The sequence below is a fragment of the Marmota monax genome, unplaced genomic scaffold (assembly GCF_021218885.2).
Source record: "Marmota monax isolate L192 unplaced genomic scaffold, Marmota_monax_Labrador192_F-V1.1 WCK01_AAM20220418_F8-fsc00265, whole genome shotgun sequence".
In the NCBI taxonomy this organism is placed as follows: domain Eukaryota; kingdom Metazoa; phylum Chordata; class Mammalia; order Rodentia; family Sciuridae; genus Marmota; species Marmota monax.
In genome coordinates this window covers 249,520-262,891 of record NW_026694808.1, presented here as the reverse complement: position 1 = coordinate 262,891, position 13,372 = coordinate 249,520, and the positions used below count along the sequence as shown (strand labels likewise).

Genomic DNA, 13,372 nt, shown 5'->3' with positions numbered 1-13,372 from the left:
CCCCCACATTCTTTCTTTTCCAAGAAGCAACCGACCTGCAGCTTTGCCTGAGTTAAGTGGACAGGATATGTCACATTCATGAGCAAACTACCCGTAAGTTGCAGGAGAAATATACGCTCAAAATAATGTTGATAAGTGAAATCCAAGTTACCCTGAATGGGGAGACTTCTGTGACCAGATCCTGAAGGTAAGAATACTTCTCCGAATCATAATATCTTTTAGAATTTATTGTTAAGAATCCAATTAGAATTAGTCAGCAATGAGCCAAGGTGACCTAGAATTGTCATGGCAGTGGGGACATGAAAGTCTGATGTCATCATGCTGTCTGTTAAAAGTCTAGAGGTGGACATGAGCAGGACTCTCTGAAAATTTCTCTGGGATCTCCAATAAAACTGGAATGCAAGAGAGACACATTGTCCTTCTCTTCTCTGAGAGGACACACTCACTCCCTTAAGAGTATCCCCTTTCTTTTTTCTTATCCCTTCAATAAACTCATACCTATTACTGTAAGTGACATGTCTGAAATCTTTCTGACTTGATCTCAAGAATCAGGGTTTGAAGGTGTGTTCTTTGAACTATTTCAGCTTCCCAGAAGGCCCCATCCCTTTAACAGGACCGGTGACAGGGCTTCTTAACGTCAGTCACTTTCTTCTCCCAGAGTCAGGATCTTTCAGAGAAAGCTAGTCATACAAATACATGGACTGCACTGAGAGAAGCTACCCCCATCCCAGATCCAAACAATGCCCAAGAACCTGGCTCCTTTCCAGTTGCCTGCAACAAGAAAACACTCTAAATGTGTGACATTTCATGCCACACACCTCAGATGATGGTTCTTAGAGGCTCCCTGCACCCGTTACTGTGTGAGAGGAGAAAGCTGGAGCTTGCTGAATCATCTCAATGCAGGCGCAGGCCACAGCTCATGGGACAAAGTGGGAATGAGACTGGGCCAGTCTGCCCTCCACCTTCTCTACTGCCTACTTATTTTTTTGCTGCTGGAGTTCAAACCCAGGGCCTCACATATGCTAAGCATACCCTCTACAACTGAAGTAAACCTGCTTCTATCTTTAAGCTTTTCTCGTTCTGGACAAGAAACAGTACACATGCCACCACAAGGTTTCTTCCATTCTTCCACCCAGCAATCTTCCTTTTTTTAGTCTTTTCAGTCAGCTACTTCCCTTCAGGAATGATATAGAAACTCTATTTCCATCACAAAGGAATTATAATTCCAACAATTTTCTTTGCCTTTCCTGCAGTGCTCATTTACATATTTAACAAATAAATGGAAAGTATAAATGTCGAAAAGGATATACAGCTGCAAAGAACCAGCTTAGTAGAATGGCACAAACACCAAAATGAAGCTATTTCTGATTCCTTTTAGCAAGCAAAAACAAAGACAATAGCAGGAAGGCCTGAACTTCCCCTGACAGCATCTCCCAGTCCCTTCCTCCAAGTGTTTCAGATAGTTAGTAACCTGTTACCTCTATGGCTGCTGTGTGGTTATTTGAGGGTACCTAAGATCTTGGTAAGTCTCCAGACCCAGAATTATTAATGAGCTTTCTGATAGCAGCATAAAACTATCCTGTGCCATCCTTAGGAGAGAATATAGAATTTTACAAATGACTATTCACTGACTTTTGCCAAAAACTAAAACCAAAGGCCCTGCTTCTTCTGTTTCATATATACACACATACACATCTGTTAAAAAAAAAAAAAAAAGTATTTCACTGGTAGTATAAAACAGTGACCATGAGTCCTTTGACACTGCTGCCAAAGGTGGAGTCTGATTCCCTCCCTTGAAAGTTGGGTCAGCCTTGGTGACTTTCAAATGAATGCAGCAGAAGTGACCCTGCTGATTTCCAAATCAATAAAAAAGATACTGTGGGATGAGTACTGCACCCCCGAAATTCATGTCCACCAGGAATCTATGAATAACATTTTTTAGAAGTTGGGTCTATATAGACATAATGTAGATGTAATTAAGATGATGTCATTAGGTGTGTGTCAACCCCTTATGCCTGGTGTTCTTAAAAGAGAAGAAAAGGGGTGAGGACACACACACGCTAAGGGAAGAAAGCCATGTGAAGGTGGAGGAAGAAACTGGAGTGATGCTTCTCTAAGCCAAGCAATGACAAAGATGGCCAAAAGCCAGAAGGGTGAAGGAGGATTCTCCCTGACAGTCTACAAGGGAGCATGACTCTGTCAACACCTTGCTTTTAGGCTTCTAGCAACCAGAACAGTGAAAGAGTGAATGTTTTAAGAGACTGGTTTATGGTAATTTGTTAGGGTGCCCTAGGAAATAAATAGAAAACAGCGTGCAGCTTGCCCCTCCCCTGGCTTGTCCCCCTCTCTCCCAGTCTGTTTAAGGAAGCCAAGCAGATTTGTGGAGAAGCCACATGCACAAGTGCTGAGGTCCCAGTCCCAGGAAGCTCTCAGGTGACAGGTGCACAGAGGAGTGAGAGTTTTCTCAGGTGGTTGTTACCCAAACCTTTAAGGCATCCCAGGTGACAGAGTGGAAAGTAGACACAAATTACTCCCACCGAGCCCTCCAAAACTGCAGATGTATGAACAAACTAAACACTCTCAGTCATAGTTTTATCCCACTGTTTCAAAGTAACCTGATATGCAGCAACAGACAGCCAAAATGCATACATGCTTATGTCTGTTCACCTGAACTAAATGTAGATCTTTGTATTCAAAACAGTCACTGATGCCAATGAAATAACAAAGCCATCTACAAAAAAACAAAACAAAACCAAACAAAAAAAACATTCTGTAAACATTTATAAAGAATCACCTTTTCTGGAATTATATTTCTGATTTTGTACCCATGAAATAATTGTCTTAACTAAGATAATAATGCATAGGCCACCAAGAGTTTCTGAACTGTTTTTTTTTTTAAATAATAATTTGCAAAGTTTGTAAGTATTCAAAGACATTCATCTAAAGAACCCTAATCTAGCCGTGTATGGTGGCACATGCATATAATCCCAGCAACTCAGGAGGCTGGGGCAGGAGGATCGTAAGTTCAAAGCCAGCCTCAGCAACTAAGTGAGGTCCTAAGCAACTTAGTGAGACCCTGTCTCAAAAAAAAAAAAAAAAAGCTATGGCTCAGTGATTAAGCACTCCTAGATTCAATCCCTAGTACCAACTCCCCCACCAAAGAAACCCTATTCTACATTTGATGTCATACTTATATTTGTAAATGCTTAAATATAATCAATAAGTTATAAAATTTTAGAAATTATCTGTATTTTTAAGGGAGTGGAGGACTCTCATTGATTTATCTATAAATGATGTTATTATAGATGTTTTTTTCTCTTGTACTTTCAAAATTGTCTATAAAAACAATATCTTGTTAATAAAGGAAAAGATGACTTCTTTGGAAATTACTTAATATAAAAAAATTATCTGTTGCAAAACAAATCTATACCTCCTTACATACAACACAAGAAGTAACTATACAAGAGCTTCCATTAAGTTATATATCTATTGCTGGGACAAAATAAAAATGGCACCTTAATCTCCAAGGTTTATCTGAAGTCTGAATGAAGTTATCTAGAATTGGAGAGCCCTAATCCCAAAATCCAAAAAACAAAGGTTTTTTGAGGTGGAATCTCACTAAATTGCCCAAACTGGCCTCAGAATTCCTGAGATACTCCTGCCTTAGCTTCCTAAGTAGCTGGGACTACAGACACGCACCACTGTGTCCACCTCAAAATGTTGTAATGCTCAAAAAGTTTCAAATTTTGGAACATTTTTTCACACTTTCAGATTAAGGATACTCAATCACTAAAAGTCTATGCAAATATTGCAAAAATTAAAAAAAAAAAAACAGGAAATCTGAAATACTGGTCTCAAGTATTTTGGATTGAGGGATACTAAACCAGTATTTTTAAAAGATCAAAAAGTCTGTGGGATCTGGTTCAAATTATCAAGATCTATTAACTGGTCAACACTCTGGCCAATGGATGGATTTTTCTCTGTGCCAGGTTTCTCCCCCTTTGGGGAAGAGAGGAACTAGACAAGGCTGTCAATGTCACCTGCCACTGCACATCCGTATCATTCAACAAAATTCCCATCAGTCAGGTGGGATTCACCACCTTTCCATCTCTAATTCTTTGCTTTATACATCACTCAACATCCAGCTTCCACAAACTTATCTAAACTCCATTTTAATCTCCAGGACTCTTTTAGGAAAAAGACTACATCTGCTTGAGATAACATCAATTTCTTCATTCATGTAACTCTTGTTGTTAAAAATTAATTATTTGCTAAATATTTAAAGAATCTCGTCTCCTCCAAAATAGAAGGTGAACTGCTTGGGACGTAGGCCCGAGGCACATGTTGCGTACCCATCTACTGAAATTCCCATTCAGTCACCAAACCTCTGAAATTCTACTAAGTGCCAGTCTCACACCCAGGAGACAAGCTAAATAATCAGGCATATGATTTCACTCTTTAAATGAAGGGAACTAATCAGAAAAGAAGAATGTAATATTACCCACAGAAACTGAGGACTGACTGATGTGCAGGTAAGAAAGGTTTGCAAAGCAAAAGATAACAGCAGGATCTCTTTGGGGAGCAATATGGCAAAAGCTAATAAAACTGGTAGAACTCAGGATGTAAGTCAACTTTTAGGTTTATCCTTGTTTATCTTCTAAATTCCTTTCACCTTGACCCACAATGACAAATTTTCTTGTGACTCAGTACAAACATTTACACATAAGTACAAACATTTATACATAATCTATTTGTTTTACAGAAACTAAAACAATGGTTTCACAAAATTTTATATATATGTATATATAAAACACTTTAATATTTTAATTTGATATTTTTAATTTTCCCTCTGCGGTACTGAGGATTGAACCCAGTGGCATTCTACCACTGAGCTACATTCCCACCCTTTTTTAACTTTCTATTTTGAGACAAGGTCTCACACCAAGGGTGCCCTTAAGTTTGCAATTCTCCAGCCTCAGTCTCCTTAGTAGCTAGGATTACAGGCTTGTGCCATGAAGCCTAGCACATTTTTCATGGTTTAAGTGTGGATATAACTCACTACATTACAATGCATGGGCTCACTGATGGGGCCCAAACTATAGCTAGGAAAACACTGTGAGTTTCGAAAAGTTCCCAGTGCCTAGGGAGTATTGTAGACCATGCACGCACGCTGTAATCAACTTTCTCTCAAAGAAGGAAAAAGCAGAAACAAGGAAGCCCTCATCAGCAGGGAGTAAACTGTGGTATATTTCTACAAAAATGGAGTACAGCAGTTAGAATACTGAACAGAATCTGTAAAATCAATAAAACCCTCAAAAACAAGCTGACTACAAAAAGCAACTTGAAGAAAAACAGAGGAACTGAAAATGTTAAAAATGTAGACTTTAAAAAAATCTATCGGTTTTGAACAAATATAGTAAAAGTTCAGAAATCTAAATTAAAAGGAAAATCATTACAATTCACAACAACGATTATACATACAAGAGGCAAAGGAGGAAAGAGACTGAGAAGGGAAGATGGAGGACCTTGGTTTCTTATTGTTTTGTTTGTAAATACTATCTGGGTGAGGGACATTCAGGTGTGAGCTTATTATTCTTCTACCTCCCTGCATGTCCATCTATTTCATAAGAAAACTGTTCTACATCAGCATCACTTAGCTGTTGAGACCTATGATGTCTTGCCCACCAACCATCCTGAGGTACATTCCTCCCCCCACCCCCCCCGCCCCGCTTTGGTGTACAGGAAATTGAATCCTGGACCCGTCTAACTCTGAACTACATTCTTAAACCTTTTTAAAATAATTTATTTTGAGACAGGGTCTCATTTAGTTGCCCAAGCTGGCCCTGAACTCGAAATCTTCCTGCCTCAGTCTCCAGAGTGGCTGGGATTACAGGCGTAAATCAGCATGCCTGGCTCCAGGAGACATCTGAAGGGTATTTAAGCCAGCTGGTCTCAGTACTGAGAATCTTGAGACCCATCTATTTTCCAATTCTGAGCAAGGAAGCAACCTGGAGTGGGGGCATTTCCAATATGGCACAGCCTCTATGACTATTCAAGGATTTCAATAAAGATGAAAGAAATAACTTAGGAAAACAAGTATTACCTCAAATTACTCTTTAACAGCTTTAACAAATCATATTTAAATGAATTATATCTCTTAATGATAATGGCCTTTGCTTTTTAAATCATTTCACTGAGGAATGGTTGAAAAAATTAATAATGTAATTTTATTTTTAAAATGTAAAAATGTAGTACTGTAAACACTTGATCTCAATCACCCATCTTTGGACAGGTAGCTGCATCACAGCAATCTAGGAGCTTAGGGGGAAAAAATTAGGTATGCATGAATGTGTGTGTGTGTGTGCACAATCTTTAAAATTATATATTCTTTGAGCTCTGGCATCTACACTATGATCTGAGGTATTTTTTGGTATGAGCTTGCAATTGGTGATTATAATGCACAGCTGGGCTAGGGTTGATTGTTTTAAAGTATTTTCCATAACAAATACATTCAAACTGCAAGATGGGGCATGAGCAGGTGCCAATTTGATAAGCTGAATCAATAATTCTGCACCAAAACACCAGCAAGTTGTCAGACACAGTGGTGCAGGTCTGTGGTGCAGTGACCTGAGAAGCTTAGGCTCCTTATGAGGACTGTAAATTTGAGGCAAACCTTGACAACTTAAGGAGACTCATTCTCAACATTTTTTGGAAAAGGGACGGGATATAGCTCAACGGTACAGCACCTGCCTCGTATGTTTGAAGCCCTGGGTTCAATTCCGATTGTGTGGAGACAGTGGTGGAAATACTAGCAAGCTGCAGACTTTTAGGGAAGCACAAATATCCAAACAGAGGGTGATCTCATCTTCCTCATCCCAATTCAACCACCACTGTAGGCTGCGTATTCTTTATATGAAACAAGTTTCTCAGACTGTGGAGAATATCTGCAAAGACTTCACATGTTCAGCATCCCTAATCTGAACCTTTACCTCTAAACCTTATAGAGGAAATGGGTAAAGTATCAAACGTTAGAAATACCAAGGTGCCACAAGAAATCAAATACGTGCTTGGCAGTGGGTCACAGTTCTTCTGCAGAAGGCTGTGTCCCGGGAGGGAATCCCACAAGCAAGCACACATGGGCAGACAATCCGCCTGCTTTTATCCCTAACAAAGTACTGCCCCTTGCTCTGATAAGAAGCGCTTGGGCTTACAATCTAAGTGATTAGCTAATTTCAAAATTGGGGTGTACAAATGGAAGGACTATAATTAAAATAGTCACAATTGGATCCAATGAAAGCCAAATACTATATTATGAAAATGGACCAACAAACTTTCTATTTCTCACACAAAGAAACCACTGAGACCCAGTTTCACCCTGTGCTGCTCCTTCAAGGAACACAGCACCATATAAATGAACCTAAATCAGGCTTCTTCTTTTTTTTATTTTTTTTTAAGTTGCAGTTGGACACAATACCTTTATTTCATGTATTTATTTTTATGTGGTGCTGAGGATCGAACCCAGGATCTTGAACGTACAAGGCAAGCGCTCTACCGCTGAGCCACAACCCCAGCCTGGCAAATCGGGCTTCTTAACAGAGTCCTGTCAATTCCCTAAACCTCTGCCAGCCAAGGCAGCTGAGTCATATTTGGCTGTTTAAATTAGTTAAAATTAAATTCGCTCCTCAATTCTACTAGCCACATTTTATGTATTCAATAGCTTCATGTAGCTACTGGCTACTGTACTGCAGAGCACAAAATGAGGATCATTTCCATAAACCCAGAAAATTCTATCACATAAATCTGACCCAATGCAATAATTTCATCATAAAAAGCATTCACCAGGTTTACTCTGATATGTTTGGTTTTCAAAGCTTTTGTCTGATCCTCACTTGAGAGAGACAACGCCCACCCCAAGACAGTAACAGTAACTGCCCAAGGTGAGGAACACTGATGAGATGGGAAATCTTAAGGTCCTGAGGGGTTTGCCAACCAACCTCATTCACAGGTCCTGGCACTCCATCTCTTCCCATAGCTGGCAATCACTACAGGTTGAGCAACCTTAATCTGAAAATCCAAAGTCTGAAATGCTCCAAAATCTGAATCTTTTCACATATCCACTTGGTATCTCAATTGGAAAACTATACACCTGACCTCATGTGACAAGTCAAAACACATGTGCACTAAAAATAATACATAAAATTTTCTTTAAGCTAAGACTATCAGGAGCATATGAAGCACAAATAAATTTCAGTTTTTGACTTGGGTCCCAGCCCCCAAATATCCATATATATATATATACATATATATATATGTGTATATATATATATATATATATATATATATGGATATATACACACACACACATATATATATATATATATAACAATATCTTTATAGCTAAAAATTTAATTATAGTCCTTCTATATATATATGTGTATATATTTATATACATATATATATATATATATCCCAGTATCTTTATAGCCAAAAACATCTGAAAATCCAAACCACTTCTGGTCCCAAGCATTGTGGATACTTAACTTGTGTTAGACCATTAGATGACCCTTGAAAATTCTAATAAAGAACTACATTAGGAGGTAGGACTTTAGGAGGAAATTACGTCCTGAGGGCTCCACCCTCGTGAATGGGATAGTGTCCTTATAAAACAAACCTCAGAGAGCTGCCTTGACTTCTCCATCCCTGCAAGGACACAAAAACAAGGTGCCATGGACAGGCCTTTAAGACACAAAATTAGTGACTGTCATGATCTTGGACGTCCCAGCCTCCAGAGCTGTGAAAAGTGAATGTCTGCTGTTTATAGCCACCCAGTCTGTGGCTTTTCATTATAGCAGCTTGACTGGGCTAAGATAAAATTCATAAAAAACATACCATTATCACTATTGCCACTGTGGTTTACTGCTAGCTCTTCTACTACTAGTACTCTTGTGTTGCTAGCTAACACTGCTGGTAGGATTAGCTATAATAACACTAGCTGTGAGTTTTTGAGTTTTTATTCCATGTCAAGCACCTTCCTAAACCCTTCAGAAGTATTATCTTTTTTTCCTTTGTTGGACTGGGGTTTGAACTCAGGGCCATCTTACCACTAAGCTACATCGAACTCTTTTTATTTTATTTTGCCATCCTCTTGCCTTAGCCTCCCCAAGTCTACACCACCAAGCCCAGTTTATAAGTCATATCTTACTGAATCCTCACAGATACCCTATATGGGAGATTCTGTCATTATTTCCACTTGACAGTTCAGAAAACAGATCCAAAGAAATTAAGCGACTTGCTTAAAATTATGTGACTAAGGAAATTCCACCTTGGTCTCCTGACCCAGAAGCTAGCTCCACCACACCAAAGTATAGCTAAAATCCTCCTGGGGCTAAGATGTGATGAGGAACCCATCCTTGCTTCCCACAATAAAAAGAACTTTATGTTACATGTCCTGAAAGTTTAAAACTCTCAATGAAAACAGACTCTCTTTTCAAACAGCTATTTGATGCTCCTTCAACTGAAAATTTTTACTCTGTTGACTGTGGCCTCTGGCTTTTCAATACTGATCTTAGGATTGTTTGTTGTTAACTAAAATTTCCCTTTCCAATGGATTCTCAGTTTTTATACACATGCCTTCCCTTTTTAAAAGTGAAGCTTAAAAAACCAAAGAGAAGCTGACCTATAATCCCAGCCAACTAAGGAGACTAGGACAGGAAGATCCCAAGTTCTAGGCCAGCCTGAGCAACTTAGTTAGATGTTAGAGTCTGTAAACAAGTCAAAATAACACCTGGCATTTTGCCAAGGGAATGTTAGAGTTGGTAAACAAGTCTGGATGGTGCCTGGCAAAATGCCAGAGGGAATGGTTTGAGAAGTAACAAAAGCGAGCCATTAAGTGTGGAGATTCCTGATTGGTTGACTGATGTATCTAGTTTATGTTAATTAGATAAGCTGTGTGGAATGTATAAATACTGCTCCTGTCCTACAATAAACGGCTTCCACTGGTCAAAATAACACCTGGCATTTTGCCAGGGGAATGTAAGAGTTGGTAAACAAGTCTGGATGGTGCCTGGCGAAATGCCAGAGGGAGTGGTTTGAGAAGTAACAAAAGTGAGCTATTAAGTGTGGAGATTCCTGATTGGTTGACTGATGTATCTAGTTTATGTTAATTAGATAAGCTGTGTGGAATGTATAAATACTGCTCCTGTCCTACAATAAACGGCTTCCACTGGTCAAAATAACACCTGGCATTTTGCCAGGCACCATCCAGACTTGTTTACCACCTCTAACATTCCCCTGGCAAAATGCCAGATGTTATTTTGACTTGTTTACAGACTCTAACAGTTAGATTCTCAGCAATTTTGGCAAGACCCTGTGTCAAAATGAAAAATAAACAATAAAAAAAAAAGAAGCAAGGGAAAGTCACCTGGTTTTCCACCTGGCTGATATCCCCCTTCATTTCATCCCGTGAGGAGGCTTTTACTCTTATAGCTATATGAACCTGTGTCTCACAAACTGCAATGCCTAAGACCCCCAAATAAAATCTTTTTACAGTTTTTGAGTTTGACATAATAAACTCTTATTTCCTCCAAGAAACCCATCTTTAGGGAAACTGTCTACATATACACTGAGAAAAATCCAGGTCCCATTATATTCAAAGAGGTTTTCAGGAACACAAATAGTATCTTCCAGCAAAGAAAAATAATGAAGCACTTTATTATAACATGGAAACTAGAACAATTCCCTTGGAAGATGTATGAGTTTGTGAACAGTGAAAGTATGTTACAAGTGAAGGAAAGTACTTCTTGCATTTTAAATCAGTTAGGAAAGAAAAGTCTGAAGCCCTCCTTAGAAATGATTCATTTTCTAGTGAAGTGTTGGGCACTAGTTTATACTAAAACCAAGTCCACATCTGAGATAATGGATCTTGAGGTACAACCTCCTTCTAATAAATCAACCATTCCCCAGGGAGAGACATATGCATTAGTAAGAGCCAAAGCCTTCTGGATAACAAATAATCATGACTTTGATGTACTTTAGAAGACAGTAGTAACTAATACCATTATACCAGTTAATAACAAGAAAGTTCAATTTTGCAATCCTCAGAAAAAGTGATATTTTAATTAGCTAGAAGCCCCTTTTTAATCTGTGCAAAATCTAGTTGTTGTTGTTGTTGTTTTAAACTTAAAAGCCAACACTCTGAGTTCCCTACTATTTTTTTTAAAAAAAGTACTGAGGATTGAACCCAGGGGGGCTTAACCACTGTGCCTCATTCCCAGTCCTTTTTTATTTTAAAATATGTTTTAGTTGTCAGTGGACCTTTATTTATTTATATGTGGTGCTGAGAATCGAACCCAGTGCCTCACACATGCTAGGCAAGCACTCTACCACCGAGCCACAACCCCAATCCCAGCCTTTTTTTTTTTTTTTGAGACAGGGTCTCACTAAGCTTCTTAGGGCCTCATAAGTTTCTGAGGCTGGCTTTGAACTTGCAATCCTCCTGCTTCTGCCTACCTTCCAATCTTCCTTCCAAGCCACTGCCACACCTGGCCCCGACTTTTTTTGTTAGTATTTAGAGATCTAAATATATCAGTGAAATATTTGAAGACTCAAACACTATTCCTCTGTGAGATATAAGCCCCTGGCACAGAGTAGAAAATAAGAAAAAAGACAGTAAGAGGAAGAACCCAATGCCACCTTGATTCTTTTGCATTTCTTGCATCACCACTGCAAAGATGAGCTCAGTGGGGAATGGAGGGCCAAGGGAAGGAGATGCCCAACCTGACCAACAGGTTCACTCTACATAATGACATAAATCTTAACCCAAGGTAGAAACTGTCATTCGAAATAGAAATATGAGGGCAATGAGGCAGGCCATACCTTCTCATCTTGGTATAACTTGTTGACGCTCTCCAGCTGAAAGTTGTGGCTAGACTGGATCTTGTCGAGCTGCTCTCGTTGCTTCTCCAGCTCTCCCTGGAACTCATTCTTTTTCAACTCCACAGCACCTCTCTCTGCAGCTGCCCTGCGGACCCTGCCTTCCAGCTCCAGGATTCGTGACTACAAGGAAACCAAAGGGTGAGGTCGTACCATCTGGGAGACTGTCTCAGCTTTCTCAAAGACCTCACTGGAGCCAACCCTGCACCCCACCTTACATACAGAATATGTGCCTAAGGCTATGTGCTTTAAGAGGACTTTCTGGAGAAATGCTGCTCTAAGTAGAGGAATGCACTTCTTTGAGCCTCCACATTACTAGTGAAAAATGGAAACCCATCACTACACCCCTTACAGGGGCTTATGAGATATAAATGTAGTAAAAACCCAGAGTGTTCTGTGCATTACCTGGCACAAGGTGGGGCATGAATATTGAGAGTTACGTGCTCTCTGTTAGCTGCATATAAGAAAATGTCTGAAAACAGATTCAATTCTCCAACCTCAGAAACCAAGGTCTCATCTGCCCAGAGAACAGGGGCTGCCATGGAAGCTCAATTACAAGGACTGTAATCCTGGGCAGATAAAGAGGACAATCCTAGCTTGAGAGGACAAAACAGAGAATGCTCAGCTGGGATGGAGTTCCATGGCCAAGAACCCAGTGGTCAGAATCCCTGTTCTACTTGTAATCTCTGTGTGTTCTACTCTGCCCACCTGTGAAATGTGGAAAGCAAAATCCCAACTTTGTAGGACTTGAACACAAAAAAAGGCAATTTGTGTAAAAATAAAAATTATTCTGACACATATTAAAACGAACAGGAAAACTTTACTCATGACTATTCCAACAGAGATTGTGACTTATAATAGTGTAAAGAAAAACTGTGTTCAACTCTCAATAAAGCAAAAGTGGTTGGAGAGTATAGCCAATGAACAGAGTGAAGGGGTCAGAGGATGCATGATTACTAAGAAGCAGCATACAGGTTAGGGGGATTCTTACTAAACTGGTTTAATAAGATTCTTGCTAAAGGCAGGTCAAAGACTTGGACATCAAGGATGGGGGATGAGAAATTTGATCAGCTATCAGGGTGATGAGATGACCTAGCAGATTCTTTGCTAAAACAGGGCTGGGAAGATCAAAGACGAGGGTGAGGATGGGGTCAGGATCAAGGCCCAGTGAAGAAGAGGGCTCAGAGGAGCCTCACTAAAGTATAGTTAAGGACAGAGTCTCTGTCCTTGCTCTGCATTGTCTTAACCCATGAATGGCCATAAGACACAGGAAATCTAAAGTTATTATTGGCACCTTTAAAAACACATTTCTTATACTCATCATCCAAATATATTGCAAATATCACTTTGATGTCCACGTGGACACCAGGACTGGAAATGGGCTGTGGCCAGTGAGCCTCAGCAGGCTGCCTTTCCAGAACCACCAAAATGCTCAATTGAA

At 39.6% G+C, this 13,372-nt stretch overlaps 1 protein-coding gene across 2 annotated transcripts in view; it reads right to left on the bottom strand.

Moving 5' to 3' along the window:
- Golm1 (golgi membrane protein 1) overlaps positions 1-13,372 on the bottom strand; it is a 68,826-nt gene that overhangs the window by 41,413 nt on the left and 14,041 nt on the right. For both annotated transcript variants that reach the window (XM_046425929.2, XM_046425930.2), the window contains exon 3: positions 11,875-12,054. In XM_046425929.2, coding sequence (XP_046281885.1) covers positions 11,875-12,054 — 180 coding nt within the window. The remainder of the gene's footprint in view (positions 1-11,874; positions 12,055-13,372) is intronic.